The sequence below is a fragment of the Pristiophorus japonicus genome, chromosome 18 (genome assembly GCF_044704955.1).
Source record: "Pristiophorus japonicus isolate sPriJap1 chromosome 18, sPriJap1.hap1, whole genome shotgun sequence".
Taxonomy (NCBI): domain Eukaryota; kingdom Metazoa; phylum Chordata; class Chondrichthyes; family Pristiophoridae; genus Pristiophorus; species Pristiophorus japonicus.
In genome coordinates this window covers 51,538,417-51,560,648 of record NC_091994.1, presented here as the reverse complement: position 1 = coordinate 51,560,648, position 22,232 = coordinate 51,538,417, and the positions used below count along the sequence as shown (strand labels likewise).

At 51.8% G+C, this 22,232-nt stretch overlaps 1 protein-coding gene across 1 annotated transcript in view; it reads right to left on the bottom strand.

Annotated features, from left to right (window-relative positions):
• The window catches only part of ankrd24 (ankyrin repeat domain 24), an 84,965-nt gene that overhangs the window by 33,455 nt on the left and 29,278 nt on the right, over positions 1-22,232 (bottom strand). The window contains exons 8-12 of the mRNA XM_070860893.1: positions 16,498-16,685; positions 11,373-11,401; positions 5,188-5,262; positions 3,133-3,216; positions 715-822 (exon numbers count right to left, since the gene is read on the bottom strand). Coding sequence (XP_070716994.1) covers positions 715-822; positions 3,133-3,216; positions 5,188-5,262; positions 11,373-11,401; positions 16,498-16,685 — 484 coding nt within the window. The remainder of the gene's footprint in view (positions 1-714; positions 823-3,132; positions 3,217-5,187; positions 5,263-11,372; positions 11,402-16,497; positions 16,686-22,232) is intronic.

Here is a 22,232-nt window from a genome sequence, read left to right as displayed (position 1 = left end):
CTCGAGAAATACCACCAACGATGTCTCCGCAAGATCCTACAAATCTCCTGGGAAGGCAGACGTACCAACATTAGTGTCCTCGACCAGGCCAACATCCCCAGCATTGAAGCATTGACCACACTTGATCAGCTCCGCTGGGCAGGCCACATAGTTCACATGCCAGACACGAGACTCCCAAAGCAAGCGCTCTACTCGGAACTCTTTCATGGCAAACAAGCCAAAGGTGGGCAGAGGAAACGTTACAAGGACACCCTCAAAGCCTCCCTGATAAAGTACAATGTCCCCAATGACACCTGGGAGTCCCTGGCCAAAGACCGTCCTAAGTGGAGGAAGTGCGTCCGGGAGGGCGCTGAGCACCTCGAGTCTCATCGCTGAGAGCATGCAGAAATCAAGCGCAGACAGCGGAAAGAGTGTGCGGCAAACCAGTCCCACCCACCCCTTCCCTCAATGACTGTCTGCCCTACCTGTGACAGGGACTGTGGCTCTCTTATTGGACTGTTCAGCCACCTAAAGACTCACTCTAAGAGTGGAAGCAAGTTTTCCTCGATTCCGAGGGACTGCCTATGATGATGATGATGGTTGAAGTGATTAATACAGTTTTTACAATGATTTCTAATAGTGAGCAGAGCTTTCTGACAGCAGGCCCGAGGTCTGCAGCTGGATTAATGGCCAACCATGAGCGCCCTCCTTACATGCGGGTATGAGATTAATTACCTCCCTCTGGCACTTGTCCACCAGCTGCTCCAGGTTGCGAATTGTCTGCAGTAGGTGTTGGCGCTCCTGTTGAAGTAGGAACACCTCCTCGCCCAGCCTCTGATCGTCCTGTGGGACCAACATCGGTGGTTAGAGAAGGTTTGCGTGCACTGGGCTTACTTTACCCGCCCCTCACGCTGTCTCCCTTAGTCCCCTGTGGGCACTGCCAGGAACTGCTCCACAGCAGGATTGCTGGGCCCCTCCAGGACCACAGGCCAATCAGCACTCTCCAAGTGTGAGACCAACTGCTGAGCATCAGTTGGCTATTCTTCCTTGTGAGGTACCGCTGCTGACTCCGATGTTATCCTCACATGACCGCCACACACAGGCGCATTCCAGTCGGATCAACGGACAGTAACCATAAGCATTTAAAAGAGATTGTTATGAAAAATGTACAATTGTGACCACTCCATTGTATCTACTTCACCCCTCCCAAATTCTCTCTTCTTTTTCATTCCCTTCCTGCACGATTTATTTGTTGAATTTTTGTTTATTTAGCTTTTTTAACAATTTTCCCTTAACATTTTTTAAGATTTTGCATTTAAATTGTACCTGAATTTGTGTTTATAGAGACCCGAGAATGCCCCAAATCACTTTACAGCCAACAAAGTACTTTGTCAAGTACAGTAACTGTTATAATGTAGGGAAGCACAGCCAACAGTTTGTGCACAGCAAGCTCCCACAAACAACGATGAGGTAAATGACCAGATAGTGTGAGTTTGGTGGCATTGGTAGAGGGATAAATGTTGGCCAGGGATACCTCCCCTGCTTTTCTTCAAATTGTACCATGGGCATTCTGGACAGCCTTGACTTAACATTTCATCTGAAAGATGGTGCATCTCCAGACACAGCACTCCCTCAGTCCTGCATTGAGCATCAGTCCACATTATCTACCCAACTCCTGGAGTAGGGCTTGAACCTACAGGGTCAGAGGTGAGAGGGCTACCACTGACAGAAGTCGGTTGGTGGCTCTGTGATCTAGCATCTAAGCATCCATGTAGTCTAGTGTGGCACAGACTTGGTTGGCAGATGTAAATGGATTTGACTGATTCACGTGGAACAGGTTTGATTAGTCATCCAGCTAGATGGGACTGCACTCGCCTGGTTCCATTCTTATCTATCTAATTGTAGCCGGAGAATCACCTGCAACGGCTTCTCTTCCCAACCCGCATCGTTACCTCTGGTGTCCCCCAAGGATCTATCCTTGGCCCCCTCCTATTTCTCAACTACACGTTGCCCCTCGGTGACATAATCGGAAAACACAGCATCAGTTTCCACATGTACGCTGACAACACCCGGCTCTACCTCACCACCACTTCTCTCAACCCCTCCTCGGTCTCTAAATTGTCAGACTGCTTGTCCGACATCCAGTTCTGGATGAGCAGAAATTTTCTCCAATTAAATATTGGGAAGACCGAAGCCATTGTCTTTGGTCCCCGCCACAAACTGCGTTCCCTAGTCACCGACTCCATCTCTCTCCCTAGCATCTGTCCGAGGCTGAACCAGACTGTTCGCAACCTCGGTGTCACATTTGACCCTGAAATGAGCTTCCGGCCACATATCTGCAACATAACTAAAACCGCCCATTTCCACCTCCGTAACATCGCCCGTCTCCACCCCTGCCTCAGCTCATCTGCTGCTGAAACCCTCATCCATGCCTTTGCTATCTCTAAACTTACCTATTCCAATGCTCTCCTGGCTGGCCTCCCACATTCTACTCTACATAAACTTGAGGTGATCGAAACTTGAGGCTGCCCGTGTCCTAACTCGCACCAAGTCCTATCACCTTATTTTCAAATCTCGTCATAGCCTCACCTCTCCCTATCTCTGTAAACTCCTCCAGCCTCACAACTCCTTAGGATGTCTACGCTCCTCTAATTCTGGCCACTTGAGCATCCCTGATTATAATCGCTCAACCATCGGTGGCCGTGCCTTCTGTTGCCTGGGCCCCAAGCTCTGGAACTCCCTCCCTAAACCTCTCCGCCTCTCTACCTCTCTTTCCTTCTTTAAGACGCTCTTTAAAACCTACCTTTTTGGTCACCTGCACTAATTTTGCCTGATGTGGATTGGTGTCAAATTTTTCATCTTATAATACTCCTGTGAAGCGCCTTGCGACGTTTTACTACTTTAAAGTCACCATATAAATACAAGTTGTTGTTGTTATAATGCTGAATGGGTTTGATTGGCTACTGCGGAATGAGTTTGATGGGCTAATGAGTAATGGATCTGATTGGCTAATGACGAATGGATTTGATTGGCTATTGCAGAATGGGTTTGGTTGATTAATGTGGAATCTGACGAATGTGGAATGGGTATTATTGGCTAACTGGCCATTATTATTCTGTATGTTCTGAGGCTGAGTGAGAGGGATGAGCTCACCTTCGGTGTGAGTGTTTCTGTTGAAGAGTAGGATGGACTTGTTGAATCACCGGTGGAGAGAAACTCAGAGGATTGTGACGGGCTCTGGAACCAGCAGCACAAGAGAGAAGTTTCAGTTTTAAAGCAACAAATGACAACTGTGACACAAAAATCAATAAACCACAACTTGGCCCCTTCGTCCCCCCCCCCCAACCCCTGCTCCCCACTCCCTGCCCTACCACCCCAGCCCCTGCCCCCCACTCTGTTTGCTCTACCCCACTCCCTGCCCCCCACCCCCCCGTTCCCTGCCCCACCCCCCCAACCCCTGCCCCCCCTCCAACCGCTGCTCCCCGCTCCCTGCCCCACCCCCCAACCCCTGCCCCCCCCCCTCCAACCCCTGCTCCCCGCTCCTTGCCCCACCCCCCCAACCCCTGCCCCCCCCCCTCCAACCCCTGCTCCCCGCTCCTTGCCCCACCCCCCCAACCCCTGCTCCAGGCTCCCTGCCCCACCCCCTAACCCCTGCCCCCCCCCCTCCAACCCCTGCTCCCCGCTCCCTGCCCCACCCCCCCAACCCCTGCCCCCCTCCAACCCCTGCTCCCGGCTCCCTGCCCCACCCCCCAACCCCTGCCCCCCCCCTCCAACCCCTGCTCCCCGCTCCCTGCCCCACCCCCCCAACCCCTGCCCCCCTCCAACCCCTGCTCCCCACTCCTTGCCCCACCCCCCCCAACCCCTGCTCCCGGCTCCCTGCCCCACCCCCTAACCCCTGCCCCCCCCCTCCAACCCCTGCTCCCCACTCCTTGCCCCACCCCCCCAACCCCTGCTCCCCGCTCCCTGCCCCACCCCCCCAACCCCTGCCCCCCTCCAACCCCTGCTCCCCGCTCCCTGCCCCACCCCCCCAACCCCTGCCCCCCCCCCTCCAACCCCTGCTCCCCGCTCCTTGCCCCACCCCCCCAACCCCTGCTCCCGGCTCCCTGCCCCACCCCCCAACCCCTGCCCCCCCCTCCAACCCCTGCTCCCCACCCCCCCCAACCCCTGCCCCCCCCAAAACCCCTGCCCCACCCCCCAACCCCTGCTCCCCGCCCCACCCCCCCGAACCCCTGCCCCACCCCCCCAACCCCTGCTCCCGGCTCCCTGCCCCACCCCCCAACCCCCCTCCAACCGCTGCTCCCTGCTCCCTGCCCCACTCCCCCAGCCCCTGCCCCACTCCCCCAGCCCCTACCCCTGCCCCTGCCCCCCACTCCGTTAGGTTAGGTTCGAACAGCACCATCAATTCTCTGGTTCTTTGTCTCAATAGCCATGTTTCAGCTGTGATGCTAAACAGTGAGAACGGACAGAGTATTCTGACCAGAGGGGGGATCACAGTGAAGCCCAATCGTGCCCTCATTTAATGTACACACTACTGAAAGGGGCCAGTGAATAGTGATGAGGAGCAGGAACCCTGTCTGATTCCTTTCACCTCCCGAGACTAAGACAAGTTGCAGTTCACCCACAGCGAAGATCCGATAACGCGGCGTGAATCGGTGTCACTGGATAGTGAGGTGCCTGGCCGGTTTCCCTCCCAGAGAATGAGCCGAGGACCTTCTGGTCTGCATGGCCGAGCCTCGCACAGAGCCTTCGTTTGCCAACTGAGCGATTCAGGAAGCTCTGCGCCAACACTCGAGCTCAGCAACTTCACTGGATTCATTCTTAAACATATTGGCCTGGAATTTGCAGCAGGGTTTATCAGCGGGGGATTGGCAGAACCCCTCCTGGAGAAACAACATGGCTGTTTACACCATCTCTCCAGGGTTTGCCGTCCATCTTAAGCCCAAAAATTACAGGATGGGATTTGGGGAATCCCACAAGAACCCTCCCCCGGTATTTCAACAGCTTCCCACGCACATTAATCAGCAACGTCGTTCAGAGATAGGAACGCAAATTTGACCCGTGGCCTTTTCAATTAAGGGTGAAGTTGGTCCTCAGGTTGGTGCAGCTGAGAGAGGGTCAAACAGGATCTGTGTTTGTGTCCTAGATGCTGCACTGAATGCAGCTGGATTGATGCAGTCTAGTTGGATTATTAGAGTGGGTTCTCGTTACCTGGGTCGAAGGGGTGCTGGGTGGCAAGGGGGCTTGCCTCTTTCGGGGACTCGTAGCTTTCTCTTTTGCCAAAACCTGTAGAATTTGAGAATAATCGAATGAAAGAAGCCAGCAAATGGGATAATAATCTGGACGTGTGGGGAGGGAGGAGACTTGGTGCAGACAAACTGGAAGGGTGGAAACTCAGAGACACACAGGTGGCCAGAGGGCTTTTTGAGGGAGGGCAGTGAGACAGCAGCAAGAGATAGAGGATAAGAGGACATGAGGAGCAAGGGAACGTCTGAGACACAGTGCACCAGGTGTGGAGGGGAGCCTGGAGCAGAGAGGCAAAGGTTCCACGGATGTGGAGGAAGAGAAGGTGAAAGGTGTGTTCCATAAGGCCTACATTATTTTTTGAAATAGTGAAAAATCATTGAGAACTACTTGTGTTGAATTAACCGAGTGGACTAATCCAAATTATATAGGTTTGGACACCAGCGATAAATCAACGCGTTGGTCTTATTAATAGCGACAGAATGTGAAACGTCTACATAGGGCATCCATCGGGGGTCGGTGAACTAGTAACCAATCCAGGCGAGTTCTCAGTATGGAATACCAAAATATTACTGAATATGAACCCATTTATACCCCTAAATGGACAATGCCAGATGACTTGCTCTAAACCTAGCAAGTTTGAGATTATTGCCATGTGATCGTTATGTGTCTTATACTACTACACCAGTAGATGGCAGTATCGGAGCAGGCTCGAGGGGCTAAATGGCCTACTCCTGCTCCTATTTCTTATGTTAATGTCACACCACATACATTCCACTGGAACATGGGTGTCGTTTATGTGGGAACTGATACAATTTACACTATTATAAACATCACACCTTAACAGCTGGATTCTAGATACGTTGTCTCCAAACTAACTATAATTCTTACACAAACCTTTTGATGCTTTTTAAACTGCATTAACTTGACAACCAGTATTGGCCTGCAGAATAACCATGTGACAGCCTCAATCACACAAAATACATTCGCTATTTTTCCTATTATATTATACATTATCCGAGGCTTAGCAATAGCTGATGGCTGTTCAGTCTCTGCTAAAGGAAATATTACTCGACAGAGAACGGCACTGCATCACAAAGAATACTTAATATGTGGAATAATGTTGTAGACTGCTCTACTCCTCTTCATCTCTATAGGGGAGGCACAGAGATGGTTTTAGTGTGTGTGTGAGAGAGAGAACAACTGGGAGAAAGGAAAGGGCAGGAGTCTGTAAGGTATGCCCCTGTGAGTATGCTCACAGATTGGTAGAGCTGTTGAGTTGGGAGTGGCTTAGCCAGTCACATGATGTTCACAAGACTCAATAAAACCCCAGCCAGTTGGGTTCGGGGGATCCACGATGAGGCAGGTGGATGAACTGGTAATGTGTAGTGTGATTGTTAAACCTTTGCTATCAAGAACTAGTTGGTTTATTAATAATGTGTTGCTATGAATTCTTAAGCAAAGAACCCATGAAGCAAATACAATACAAAGACTGGAAAAAAAAGGAGAGGGATAGAGAGAGAGAGAGAGAGAGAGAATCCTGAAGACAGAGAAAGCGGAGAAAAGGGCGAAAGGGGAAAAGAGTTAGTGGAGGGGCAAGAATGGAGAGAGAGGCACACACACACACACACACACACAAACACAGAGTGATTTTCAACTCCTGTTGGCTGTTTCTCGACTGAAATATGGTCGGACGCTGGATGCAAATCAGGGGAGGGGCCTCAGCTGCCCAAAACCTGCCTGATGCAATTCCCAGGGGACCTGTAAATGAACGAGCAGCCTGTCTGCCCGTTTCCCGTGGTAGGCTGCCTAAATATACAAATTGGGGTCCTACGCTGGTTGTAGGTCTCCATGTTCAATTTCCAGCTACAATTGAGGGTCTGTGCACCATGCTCACTCCACCCATTTATGCCAGGCCATGGCGGCTGCTCCAGAAAATGGCCAGAAATGACCTTTTGGTGAATGTCTGTGGAGTCAGGAACAGTAGGTGAGCTGCTCCTATCTCCACAACAATACTGTGGGCCGGTGCCAACTCCTGCGATCGCTCCCCGCCCCCCCGACTTCCTGTAACCCAAGCTTGCTGGACGGTTAAAGTGGGAGGGGACGGTTTTGTAGGGTTGACAAATTTCACGATGCAAACCTTTGGGACTGTTGGGCTGGAAAAGGGGCACCAGCCTGGGGGTGGGGTGGGGCAGGTGGCGACTCATAACTGATTAATGCGATTTCTGGGGCCAGGAGCGAGACCTGATAAAACATCGAGACAAAGGGTTTTGATACAATCAGGCAGAGGAGCCCCTGGATTGATTGGCCGGGGGGTTGGGGGTGGAGGGGGGATGGTTGTAGGAACCAGTTCCCTATGGAGACTACAAGTCTGCGAAAACCCAGGACAACAAAAGATCCCACAAGGCATGCATTTTTGGATAACGGGGCACAAAAGATAAGGAATTATCCTTTGTCCTATCAATTCCGTGCGTGAATTGTGGCCACCCAAACAGATCCAGACCCACCATCACAACCATCAAGACTCATCCAGACTCATTCACTGAAAGCCATCCAGCAGGAGATGTATTCATCAAAGGGATATATATGTAAGAGCTGAAAACAACAGCTCAGAAGGGAACTACAGAAGCAGAACGAGAAGGAGGGGACATCGGAGAGGAACAGAGGAGAGGAGCAACAATTCGAAGAAACACCCCAGAATAGCAGGACAACGAGCCGACAATCGACAACAGCAACAACTGGCTGGATGGGCGATTGTATGTCTTCGATCAATCTCTAAGAAGTCTTGTTCTGTAATTTACGATGGTTTTTGTGTAATAAACTAACAGTTGGGTTTAAGCCTAAACCTTGCGTTACGTGGAGTCCTTCCTGTAATTCCCAAGGTCAATGAATCAGAGTGGAGTGGGAAACGAACACCCTACAGTTTACAGCTCTCGCATGGCTGGCCAGCTGCCACGGGGAGTGCAATTGTTGCCTGCGTCACACCACGGTGATTTAAATGATGCCCAAACCCAAAAACTGGATCGGGCCTCCTGACACAGGCTTCCCGGTGTCCACTGGGGGGTTTTCCTCACGTCATTCCTGGGTTTGTTGTGGACTAACTGATGGAGCGTGATTGCTGCAATTAGTCAACAACCCCATTATCGTTGTACCATCCGACTACCAGCATAGTGGAAGAGAACTCGAGGGACCTTGGACTTTGTTCATCCAATCTCATCATCATCATAGACAGTCCCTCGGAATCGAGGAAGACTTGCTTCCACTCTAAAAATGAGTTCTCAGGTGGCTGAACAGTCCAATTCGAGAACCACAGTCCCTGTCACAGGTGGGACAGATAGTCGTTGAGGGAAGGGGTGGGTTTGACAGGTTTGCCGCATGCTCCTTCCGCTGCCTGCGTGTGATTTCTGCATGCTCTTGGCGCTGAGACTCGAGGTGCTCAGCGCCCTCCCAGATGCTCTTCCTTCACTTAGGGCGGTCTTTGGTCAGGGACTCCCAGGTGTCAGTGGGGACGTTGCACTTTATCAGGGAGGCTTTCCGAGTAGAGTGCTTGCTTTGGGAATCTCGTGTCTGGCATGTGGACAATGTGGCCCGCCCAGCGGAGCTGTCTATGGAGAATGGCACTGCATCACAACGATTACTTAATACGTGGAATAATATTGTGGACCTCTCCGCTTTTTCCTTATTTCTACAAGAGAGGCACAGTGAGATGATGTTTAGTGTGTGTTTGAGAGCGAACTGGGAGAAAAGAAAGGGCAGACGGCCATGGGAAATAAGAGAGATAGAGAGAGGGGAGAGAATCCTGAAGGAAGACAGAGACCAGAGGGGAGGGGAAAAGATGGAACGAGCGAGATTCAGGGGTAGGATTCACTCTCCATCAATCAGTCTACAACAGAAATGACGTAGGAAATACCCCGGTGGACAATGTTCCGAGGAAACCTTCAGAAGCATGCACACAATATTGTTACCCCTAATGATAGGAAGGAAGGAGTATAGGAACGGGAGCAGACCATTGAGCCCCTCGAGCCTGTTCCGCCATTCACTTAGATCATGGCTGATCTGTATCTTAACACCATCTAACCGACTTGGAGTACAAGAGTAAGGAAGTTTTGCTACAATTGTACAGGCCTTGGTGTGACCACACCTGGAGTACTGTGCACAGTTTGGGTCTCCTTATCTAAGGAAGGATATACTTGCCTTGGAGGCTGTTCAACGGAGGTTCACCAGATTGATTCCTGGGATGAGAGGGCTGTCCTATGATGAGAGATTGTGTAGAATGCGCCAATATTCTCTGGAGTTTAGAAGAATGAGAGGTGATCTCATTGAAACACAAGATTCTGAAGGGGATTGACAGGGTAGATGCAAAGAGGTTGTTTCCCCGGGCTGGAGTGTCTTGAACCAGGGGGCACAGTCTCAGGGTCAGGGGTCGGCCATTTAGGACCGAGATGAGGAGGAATTCTCTGCCCCAGAGAGCTGTGGAGACTGGATCATTGAATATATTTAAGGCGGAGATGGGCAGATTTTTCAGCGATAAGGGAGTAAAGGGTTATGGGGAGCGGGCAGGGAAGTGGAGCTGAGTCCATGATCAGATCAGCCATGATCTTATTAAATGGCAGAGCAGGCTCGAGGGGCCAAATGGCCGACTCCTGCTCCTATTTCTTATGTTCTTATTACTGCTGCTGGCAAGGCTGCACCGATAGGTTTGTGGGTATTCGGGGCGTGGCGGAGAGAGCAAAAATAATGACGGTAACACAATCCGCGATGTTGCATGTCGTTTCACGCCAGCACACCCCTCCCCGGCAGTATGTAGAAGCACAGCCGCAAAAAGGTGCCTGACGATCCCGCCGAGGGTCAAATCGCGGCGAAAACCCAGTCGCAAAGTCAGCGAAAATCTAAGAAATTGCAAGTTATAACAGGGATAATAAACCGGCGGAAAGTAGGTGTGCTAACTCAGCAGTTGGGAGCTGGCTGGAGGATTCCAGCCACATCAGGTTAGCACAGAGGGGTCAGAGGGCTCAGGCCATCACAAGGGCAGGCCTCCCAGTAGACGTAGCTCAACTGATAGGAGAGGCAACACAGAGCCAGGAGGATAAAGGTTTTCTTAGAAAAAGTTAAACTGATACAGCAAGGCAGCATGGAGTCGTTAAGGTAAGTAAAGTGCCCTTAGAAATGTAACGGGACCTCTTAGCACAGAGATAAGACAGCAGCTGCCCTCAGCAAGATGGGAGGGGGCTATCAGGGGGACCCTCTCCCATGTAACTGGACCACAGGATGGGTAAAAATGATTGGCACCGGGTATCCACCGCCCATCGAAATAAGATACAAGAACGGGCGGCCGGGAGGGAGGAACAGGAGGTTAGTGGCAACAGCTTCCCCGAGGTGCACACATAGTGGCTACGGCCTAACACCATGGTCAAGTTTAGCTTCTGGGGTGACTCGACACTGGTCGATGGCCTAACACCTCCAGCTCAAGGGATGAGCCAACAGAAGTAACCGCGGTCGCAGGCTGGATGGATCCACCCAATCCGAGACCACCGTTCTGCCCTCCCTCCCTCCCTCCCTCCATCCCTCCATCCGTCTGTCCCCGTCCGGTCTATTCCCAGGTCTATGATCGCTCTCATCAGTCACGGGTTGTATGTCTACTATATCTAACTCAATCGCATGTAGTATCTGATTGTGCTTATAACTGTCGGTCTTTAATAAAACACCTTACAACTCCTGAGAGCTTTTGGGTAATGTGTGTGTGACCTGTGATCCTAATTTTACATAAGAACATAAGAAATAGGAGCAGGAGTAGGCCATACGGCCCCTCGAGCCTGCTCCACCATTTAATACGATCAGGGCTGATCCGATCATAGACTCAGGTCCATTTCCCTGCCCGCTCCCCATAACCCTTATCCCCTATCAACCTCTGTTATGAAGTTTTTAATTGACCATAGTGAACTTACAAATTTGTACCCCAACATCTGGGTTTGACTGCCAGCAATGTGCAGCAAACATTCTGTAAATGGGAGTAAAGTTGTTGTCTATACCAAAGGAAGCTATACATCCCTGATTTGATTTTGGACAAAGATGGATAATGTAATGGGAGCACATCCAGTGTGGTTCTGAGCATGTTGTGCGGCCACTGGCAATCAGAAGTCCCAGTCCTTTACCTGATGGTGCCTTCTTCTTAATTCTGGCTCTGCTAAGGAATAAATGAAACACAGGAATAAGGTCCATGCAACACGGAATATTTTACAGCGTCTAGCGATCAGAATCACCCGGGGGCAGCATGGTGGCAGAGTGCACTGCTCCTCCTGGCCCAGTGCCACGGGTGGGAGCGCATACCCAGGTATCATTTGAGCTTGCGATTTCAGCCGCGCCATCATGCGAGGGCACTGCGCGGATACAAGTTCGTCCCACCAGACCGGCAAGAAGGGGGAATCAGGATGGTTCCAGGCTTTCCTCGTGGCACTTTATAAAGCAGCAATGGCGACCTCCCGTGCTTACAAGAACATAAGAAATAGGAGCAGGAGTAGGCCATTTGGCCCCTCGAGCCTGCTCCGCCACTTAATACGATCATGGCTGATCTGATCCTGGCCTCAACTCTACTTCCCTGCCCGCTCCCCAAAACCCTTCACTCCTTTATCGTGCTACATAGGATTACTTCGGAGAAGTCATTAACGATCTCTCATGCTACCTCCGACCAATCCCCTTAGACATGGAAGGTAAGTGTGCAGGAAAAAAATACGTTTATCCACTGTTCTGTCTCCCCTCTCCTTTCCTGAATCCTCGGAGTGCTTGCCGGTTTCCCTGGTGCTGGCAGTTTTCCCGTACCACACGTCACCATTAACTCTCGGTATGGTTTTTGCCATTGTTTGTGGAGGACAGAGAACTATTCTCACTTCCATCACAGTGAGGCTCTTACATCTGACGACCCATTTGAATTATGTCACTGTGTTGTGCGTTGACAAGCCAAGAATTAGGGGGTCGAAATTGGGTTGTGGACGCCACCCATTACCGGCGGCGGGAAGCGGCAAACGTGCGGCAAAGGCCGACCGTCGTAGGTACACGGCATCGACACCTCGCCATACATTCAGTCGGCTGTTTGGCAGAGGCACCAAGAGGCAACGCTGTGCCAGCGAACATCACCCGCGTGGTGATGTCATCCAACACCGCCTCCAGTGCGCCAGTACAGCCTTCGGCCACCTGAGGAAAAGTGTTTGAAGACCACGCCCTCAAATCTACCACCAAGCTCATAGTCACAGGGCTGTAGTAATACCCGCCCTCCTGTATGGCTGAGAGACATGGACCATGTACAGTAGACACCTCAAGTTTCTGGAGAAATACCACCAACGATGTCTCCGCAAGATCCTACAAATCCCCTGGGAGGACAGACGCACCAACGTTAGTGTCCTCGACCAGGCCAACATCCCCAGCATTGAAGCACTGACCACACTTGATCAGCTCCACTGGGCAGGCCACATAGTTGTCCGCATGCCAGACACCAGACTCCCAAAGCAAGCACTCTACTCGGAACTCCTTCACGGCAACCGAGCCAAAGGAGGGCAGCGGAAACGTTACAAGGACACCCTCAAAGCCTCCCTGATAAAGTGTAACATCCCCACTGACACCTGGGAGTCTCTGGCCAAACACCGCCCTAAGTGGAGGAAGTGCATCTGGGAGAGCGCTGAGCACCTCGAGTCTCATCGCCGAGAGCATGCAGAAATCAAGCGCACGCAGCGGAAGGAGCGTGCGGCAAACCAGTCCCACCCTCCCCTTCCCTCAACCACTGTCTGTCCCACCTGTGACAGGGACTGTGGTTCTCGTATTGAACTGTTTAGCCACCTAAGGACTCATTCTAAGAGTGGAAGCAAATCTTCCTCGATTCCGAGGGACTGCCTATGATGATGATGATGTCATCCAGCGTACAACGCCCCCTTGACGCCTCTGTTGCGACGTTTGCTTTGCACGGCCGTACCGACAGGCGGCCACACGCCAGGAATGAGTGGTCGTAACAGAGAGGATCACGGGTGCAGTCGCCCAGAAAGGAAGGCGAGTTTTTCTCTTTATTTATTTCTGCACGTGTTCATTAGTTTTAAGAGGTGGGGAGGTGTGTGTGTGGATCGGAGAAGTTTGAGTTCTTTTTAGTACTTTTTTTCCTTCCCGTCTTTTTCCTAGCATGGCGGCAGCCTCCCGTGGGGAAATTCAGCCGGCTTCCTGCGCTCCCGCCTGGAGGTGAGAGTGTAACGACACTTTTAGCGCTGCCCTCTCATCTTTGGGCGTAAAAACTGAATTTAGGCCTAACACCCGCCACTAAAATCAGCCTCAGGCGCTGACACGGCCTCAAAAACAGCGGGACCCAATCTCGACCCCAGGATGTTTGCCAAACACTTTTTACTGATGATGATCCACCTTTAAATGTAGTTTTTCTGCCAATAGGAAGCACTTCCTGTGCCACAATAGAAAGGTTTGCAGCAAATTCCTCTCACTTTCAAAGGGCCAGTATTACCTCGGCTCCCTGACATCATAGGGCTACAGACATGCTTACACTTTGTAAATCACGGTAAATGGGGGAGGGGGAAAGGCCTATCTCAACCCCTTCAGTCCCAGGTCTCGGCTCGCCTCTCTCCTTGCATGCTGTCGGGAGGAAAATGGTGGCTCCTGTGCTTTGGCTAAACCACCTGTGGAATGTGATGGGTCAGAACTGGAACTGTGGCTGGATGGCACTTTGGTTGCCGAACGATTTATCCCTTTGGGGGACTCATCGTTTGTTGGTTGTCAGAAAAAGAAACACTTGCATTTAAGTAGTGCCTTTCACGACCACTGAACGTCTCAAAGTGCTTTACAGCCAATAAAGTTCTCTTTGGAGTGCAGTCACTGTTGTACAGGTTCGACCTCTCGAATCCGGCAACCTTGGGACCGTGGCCGAGCGGTTTTCCTGTTTTTCCAGACTTCGGAACATCTTTCTGACGTCACGAATCTGGAAACACCTGAGCCCAGGTTCGGGTATTTCTGGATTTCAGAATGTCTGAAAAGTGAGGGGGGGGGGTGCTCGCCGAGGAGCTGTTCGGGTCGATGAGGTCGTCGGGCGGGGCCTGCCGGCGTGGAGGAGTTCCTTGTCTGGCCCAAGGTAGGTGAGGTCAGGCAGCCAAGGTAAAGGGGAGGGAGGGGGACCGGGGTGAAGTCGGTTCGCCAAGGTGGGGGGAGTCCGGATATCGGAACATTTTCCGGTTTCCGGATGACCCCGCCACGGATCGGCCCGTTGTCCGGATTCCGGATTTTGGAGGTCGAACCTGTAATGTAGGAATTTGAGCATAGCAAGCTCTCACAAACAGCACTGTGATAATGACCAGATAATCTGTTTTAGTGATGTTGATTGAGGGATAAATATTGGCCCCAGGACACCAGGGAGAACTTCCCTGCTCTTCTTTGAAATAGTGCCATGGGATCTTTTACATCCACTTGAGAGAGCGGACGGAGCCTCGGTTTAATGTCTCATCCGAAAGACGGCACTTCCGACAGTGCAGCACTGAAGTGTCAGGCCAGATCTTTCGTGCTCAAGTCCCTGGAGTGGGACTTGAGCTAATAACCTGCTGACTCCGAGGCAAGTGTGCTACCCACTGAGCCACAGCTGACACTGAGAAGTCTGTGGTTTATTCTGTCAGGACAGCGTGGAGCTTTACTTGGAGCTGGTGTACTTGGTCACCGCCTTTGTCCCTTCCGACACGGCGTGCTTGGCCAGCTCCCCGGGCAGCAGCAGGCGCACGGCGGTCTGGATCTCCCGGGAGCTGATGGTGGATCGCTCGTTGTAATGGGCCAGGCGGGAAGCCTCACCTGCGATGCGCTCAAAAATATCGTTCACAAACGAGTTCATGATGCCCATGGCCTTGGAGGAGATGCCGGTGTCGGGGTGAACCTGCTTCATCACTTTGTCGATGTAGATAGAATAACTCTCCTTCCTCGACTTTCTGCGCATCTTGCTGCCCTTCGGTGGTGTTTTCTTGATTACTTGCTTAGCACACTTTTTCAAAGCTGCTTTCTTTTCTTCAGGCATCGTCTTGTTTAGTACTGCACTAGGTACATGGACCGTGGAGGGGAAGGGGCTGATTGACCCAATAACCCTTTTGTTTGTCCCATGCCTTCTCATGTACGATCTGCACAAATCAACCATCGGGGCAAGAACTCTTACTGCCAATCAGGAGGAGCTCGTCGAGAACTAGCAGTGTCACAGATCAACAGGGTGCATGGCTGCCCGCGAGAATTACAGGATAGCCGGTTCCTGATCCAGCCTGGCAGAGGAATCATTCCTGGGCAGTTACAGAGCGGTTACTGATGGGGCCTGGGAGAAGTCCACCTCCCCTTGATCCCCGGTATCAGATATCGAAGGAGAAATTGGGTTCCTTTGCACCTCCCAATAGCTCCTCCGGGGGGGACGATAACGGGCCGTAAACGGGTTTGTGACTGGGCGCGGCGAGATCAACGACTCCCGCTATATTCTCCTCCCCCCGGAGATCGTGACGTCATCGCCATGCCCATCGCCGCGGCAGCGCCCCGGACACAAAATTACACTCCGCCCCCGGCAGCATCGCTGGGCGGCAACACCGAAAGCTGCGGGACGCCTCGATCGGGCGGCCGGGCGCTTCGGGGCTGAGGGTTAAAGGGGAGGTGGCCGAGGTAAATAAAACAATATCCACCTTCGCTCTTGCAGGTCTTTTCACAGGTTTCTGCCCACAATCACTCAGCTCGGCGGCCTGCTCGAGTGCTGGGCTGACCGGGCCGGGCCGGATCGGGCCGGATCGCAGCTGCCGTCGTGGAGACGGTCAGTTATTTTTCTGCAGAGCCTGCAGCGATGGCCCTTCCCTTTAAGGGAGGGAAGGAGCCTTTGAACATGGCAGGGGTGGAAGGCCCAGTGTGTCGCGCTGCCCCCCCCCTGCTACCTCACCCACCGCCTTCCCCCCCCACTGCTCCACACCCCCCCCAACGCCCCACTCACTGCCCCCCCCCCCCCGCCCTGCTTTCCCCCCACCCCCCCCCGCTGCCCATCACTCTCCAGATTTAGTGCTCCACTTCCTTCCTGGAGCTATAACGCCGCATTTTTTTAAACTTTGAAAACATTAGCGCCTGGTGCTAAATGTTCAAACTTCTAAAAGTTAGGGCCCCAAACGGAATGATCCCAAATTTCTCCCCCATGGACTATCACGGAGGGAGAAATCCATTTTGGGTGGAATGGAGGAGGAAAGGAAAGGGACCCCTCGTTTGGCCAAAGGATAATGGGCCATAAAGAACGCAACCTACCGCTGTTCCAGTGTGCTCTGTGCGGGGCTGTGTGAAGCAGTTGCAGGATATCGGTATTTCCAGTCACCATACTGTAGTGTATCGCATCGTGCCCCAAAGCATCCACAAGGCCGACGTTAGCTCCACTCCTGACTAGAACATCCACTGACTCCACACTGTCGTTTTCGCAGGCCAGCATCAAAGCTGTTCTGTGTTCGGGAGAGAAAACAGAGAATGAGCCCGCTTGTTAGGGGTGTGAAAACCCAACACTAAGCATCTTCACGCATGGTTATCTGAGGTTTTGGTGGTCCTCAGCATCACTTCCATGTAGGAAGTGTCACGGCAATGAAGTGCGTTCAGCTTGGTTGGGGTGGGGGGAGGGGGGGCAAGGGACCCCTGTGAATCAAGACATGGTTCATGTGAGTCGACAAGGAGTTTTTTTTATTCGTTCATGGGATGTGGGCATCGCTGGCAAGGCTGGCATTTATTGGCCATCCCTAATTGCCCTTTGAGAAGGTGGTGGTGAGCTGCCTTCTTGAACCGCTGCAGTCCGTGTGGTGAAGATACTCCACAGCGCTGTTAGGGAGGGAGTTCCAGGATTTTGACCCAGCTAATCTGTGACAAGCCATTTCATCCTGTCCAGGACAGCAGACCCAGAGGACATGGTCTGTGCTCGGAGGGAAGTAAAGTCAAAAGTGAAATATTTCAGTGAGCGAGTGGTCAATCTATGGAACAGGCTCCAGTGTTGATTCATTCAAAGGCAAGTTAGATTGCTTTCAGGATATTTTGGGATACAGTGTCAGAGTAACTAAGACTGGCAATAGTCAGCCAACACTCACTGTCAAGATTCCAACTTTAAGAACGTAGGAAATAGGAGCAGGAGTCGGCCATTCGGCCCATCGCGCCTGCTCCGCCATTCAATGAGATCACGGCTGATCCTCGACCACAACCTCACTTTCCCGTCCAATCCCCATATCCCTTGATTCCCCTCGAGTCCAACAATCTCAGCCTTGAATATACTCAATGATTGAGCATCCACAGTCATCTGGGGTAGGTAATTCCAAAGATTCATAACCCTCTGAGTGAAGAAATGTTTTCTCATCTCTGTCCTGAATGGCCGACCCCTTATCCTCAGACTGTGACCCTGGTTCCTGATTCTCCAGCCAGGGGAAACAGCCTCTCAGCATCTATCCTGTCAAATCCCTCTCAGAATCTGATCAATGAGATCACCTCTCATTCTTCTAAACTCCAGGGTGTATAGGCCCATTCGACTCAATCTCCCCTCATAGGTCAGCCCTCTCACCAAAGTAATGTCTGGTGAATCTTTGTTGCATCCCTTCCAAGGTAAGTATATCCCTCCTTCAGTACGGAGACCATTACTGTGCACAGTACTCTCTGATTAACCATCATCACCAATCTATTCATTCACTCATTGCAGGATCTTGCCGTGCACTAATTGTCGAGTGTTTATCCGAGTGGCTCAATTAAAACAGTTCCATCCTCATATTCAAAATCCGCCATTGGCCTCGTTCCCCCCTCATCTCTGTAACCTCCTCCGGCCCAACAACCCCCCAACAACCTGCGCTCCCCCACTCAGGCCTCTTGTGCATCCTGCCACTGCCTTCGCTCCACCATTGGCTTCGGCTGCCCGGGCCCCAAACTCTGGAACTCCCTCTCTAAACGTCTTCATCTCTCTTTCCTCCTTTAAGACGTTTCCTAAAACCTATGTCTGTGACCAAGCTTTTTGTCAGCTGTCTGATAACACTCCTGTGAAACATAGAAACATAGAAAATAGGTGCAGGAGCAGGCCATTCAATAAGATCATAGCTGATCATTCACCTCAGTACCCCTTTCCTGCTTTCTCTCTGTCATGTGTGTAACCTTCATGTAACTGTAACCCTTATGTAACAACACTGCATACTGTATACACCTGAGAAATGCACACCTTGACCACAGGGGGTGAACTTGTGGGAGACACTCCTCACCTGGTCATCCAGGTATATAAAGGGAGGTCCCACGCAGGGTCAGCACTCCTTGGTCCTGTGAATAAAGGTACAGGTCACAGAGTGACTTTGTCTCCAGTATGTGCCTCGTGTTGATTTGCAGTTGTGTGTAAGGACTTAACATTTGGCGACGAGAAACGGGAATCAACGACTCACGAGAATGGCCACCGGTAGCACAGAGGAATGGTACTGTGTTGGTGAGGACTGGGACGATTTTGTTGAGAGGCTCCAGCAGAGCTTTGTCACGAAGGACTGGCTGGGAGCGGCAGCGGCTGACAAGCGAAGGGCTCATCTACTGACCAGCTGTGGACCTAAGACGTACGCGCTGATGAAAGACCTGCTCGCACCCGAGAAGCCAGTGGACAAGACCTTTGAGGAGCTCAGCAAACTGATCGGTGAACACCTCAAACCGGCGAGCAGTATACACATGGCCCGACACCGATTCTATATACACCGACGTCGGGAAGGGCAGAGCATACCGGACTTTGTTGCGGACCTTCGGCGCTTGGCCAGCCTCTGAGTTCACAGACGCCTGCAGGGGGGAGATGTTGCAGGATTTCTTCATTGAGGGCATTGGTCATGCCGGGATTTTTAGGACGCTAATTGAGACTAAGGACTTGACCTTGGAAGCAGCGGCATTGATGGCTCAAACCATCATGGCGGGGGAGGAGGAAACCAAGATCATATACGCGTGCAATTCTGCTCCCAACGTGGCGATGGAACAGGGAGTTAACATGGTAAACGCGACTCAGAACCCCGCAGGCAGGCAGGGGCAATTCGACACCAACCAGGCAGTAACAGACTCTAGTATGGGTCCCCAACAGAGACAACGGCAGATTGAACGGACATTTACACCATCACAAGGGACAATACGTCACGGGATGGGGCCATTGACACCCATTAACAGAGTGCTCAAGAGTAATCAAAGAGACAATCAGAGAGGAATGACTGGTAACAGCTCTTTTGTTCACAACAATCTCAGCTCCTGCTGGAGGTGCGGGGTCAGACATGCTGGGAAAACCTGCAGGTTTCAACAATTTATCTGCAGAAATTGTAACTTCAGTGGACATTTAGCCAGAATGTGCAGGAAGCCCGCAGCAAGGCTGGTTTACGAAGCGGATGAACCACAAGAGGGGTCTGCAAGGCAGGGTTATGCTTGGGACACAGCAATGGATGCTGAAGTTCAACGGGTTCAGATGGCAAACATCCACAGCTCATACACAAAAACGCCACCTATGATGGTGAGAGTACTGTTAAACGGCATCCTGGCACGCATGGAGCTGGACACAGGAGCCAGCCAGTCACTTATGAGTGTCCAACAATTCGAGAAACTATGGCCACTCAGAGCTAGCAGACCCAAACTAGAACACATTGACACGCAATTAAGGACGTACACCAAAGAGATCATCCCAGTGCTAGGCAGTGCAATGTTGGTGGTCAGACATAATGGATCAGAGAACCGGCTGCCATTCTGGATTGTCCCGGGAAATGTCCCGCGCTTTTGGGGAGGAGCTGGCTAGCCGAGATGAACTGGAAATGGGGGGATGTGCACACCATTTCATCTGTGGAGCGAAGTTCATGCTCACAGGTCCTACAAAAGTTTGAGTCACTATTTCAACCTGGTGTCAGTACTTTCAAAGGTACCAAAGTAGTGATATGCATCATCCCGGACGCCAAACCAGTGCACCACAAAACCAGAGCTGTGCCATATGTGATGTAGGAGAAAATTGAGAGTGAGTTGGACAGGTTGCTAAGAGAGGGCATAATTTCGCCCGTTGAATTCAGCGACTGGGCAAGCCCCATCGTCCCTGTCCTAAAAACGGATGGCTCGGTCAGGATTTGTGGCGACTACAAGGCCACCATTAACCGAGTGTTACTACAAGACCAATACCTGCTTCCGAGAGCAGAGTATCTTTTTGCCACGCTGGCAGGCGGCAAGCTGTTGACCAAGCTGGACCTCACTTCGGCCTACATGACCCAAGAAATGGCCGAAGAATTCAAGTTACTGACCACCATCACCACGCACAAGGGGCTGATTGTCTACAACAGGTGTCCGTTTGGCATTCGATCAGCAGCCGCTAGCTTTCAAAGGAACATAGAAAGCCTGCTCAAATCCATCTCCGGAATAATCGTATTTCAGGACGACATCCTTATCACGGGTCGAGACACCGAGGAACACCTTCACAACCTGGAGGAGGTGCTACGCCAACTGGACCGGGTAGGCCTGAGACTAAAGAAGTCTAAGTGTGTGTTTTTGGCCCCAGAGGTCGAGATTTTGGGCAGGAGGGTTGCTGCAGACGGGATCTGGCCTACCGAATCCAAAATGGAGGCGATCCGTCGCACGCCCAGGCCTGACAACACATCGGAGTTGTGGTCATTTCTGGGACTATTGAACTCTTTCGGGAACTTTCTGCCGAACTTAAGCACATTGTTGGAGCCGTTACATGTGCTCCTGCGTAAGGGTTGCGATTGGTTTTGGGGGTCTGTCAGGAACGGGCTTTCAATCGGGCGCGGAACCTGCTTTGTTCTAACAAGCTGTTGACTCTGTACGACCCCTGTAAGAAATTGGTTTTGACATGTGATGTATCATCCTATGGGGTTGGATGTGTGTTGCAGCAGAGTAATGATGAGGGCCAACTCCAATCTGTGGCTTATGCTTCCAGGTCGCTCTCCCAAGCAGAAAGGGGGTATGGGATGGTTGAAAAGGAAGCACTCGCATGTGTCTACGGGGTGAAAAAGATGCACCAGTACATTTTTGGCAGAAGGTTCGAGTTAGAAACGGACCACAAGCCGTTAACATCCCTGTTGTCCGACAGCAAAGCTGTCAATGCCAATGTGTCAGCTCGCATACAGCGATGGGCTCTCACGCTGGCTGCGTATGATTACACCATTCGGTACCGGCCAGGCACCGAAAATTGCACTGACGCGCTCAGCAGGCTTCCACTGGCCACCACTGAGGGGGCAGCGGAGCAAAGCGCTGAGATGGTCATGGCTGTTGATGCTTTAGACAGCGCAGGTTCCCCCGTCACAGTCCACCAGATCAAAATCTGGACAAACAGAGATCCCCTCCTATCCCTGATTAAGAAATGTGTCCTGACTGGGGATTAGGCGCCCGCACATGGAGCATGCCCTGAGGAAGTCAGACCGTTTCACAGGCGGATGGATGAACTCTCCATCCAAGCTGACTGCCTACTATGGGGCAGTTAGGTTGTCATGCCCCAGAAGGGAAGGGAAGCATTCATCAGGGAACTCCACAGCGAGCACCCAGGTATTTTGCTAATGAAGGCCATTGCCCGGTCACATGTGTGGTGGCCAGGAATTGATGCAGACCTGGAACACTGTGTTCGCAGGTGCACGATGTGTGCCCAGCTGGGCAATGCCCCCAGGGAGGCCCCACTCAGCCTGTAGCCCTGGCCCATCAAGCCATAGTCACATATTCATGTAGACTATGCGGGCCTGTTCATGGGGAAAATGTTCCTCATTGTTGTTGATGCGTACTCGAAATGGATCGAGTGCATCATATTGAATTCGTGCATGACATCCACCACAGTGGAGAGTCTGCGTGCGGTCTTTGCGACCCACGGCTTGCCAGACATCCTGGTTAGTGACAACGGCCCATGCTTCACTAGCTATGAATTCCGGGAGTTCATGTCGGGTAATGGTATCAAACATGTCAGGACAGCACCGTTCAAGCTGGCTTCCAATGGCCAGGCGGAACGTGCGGTCCAAATCATAAAACAAGGCATGCTCCGG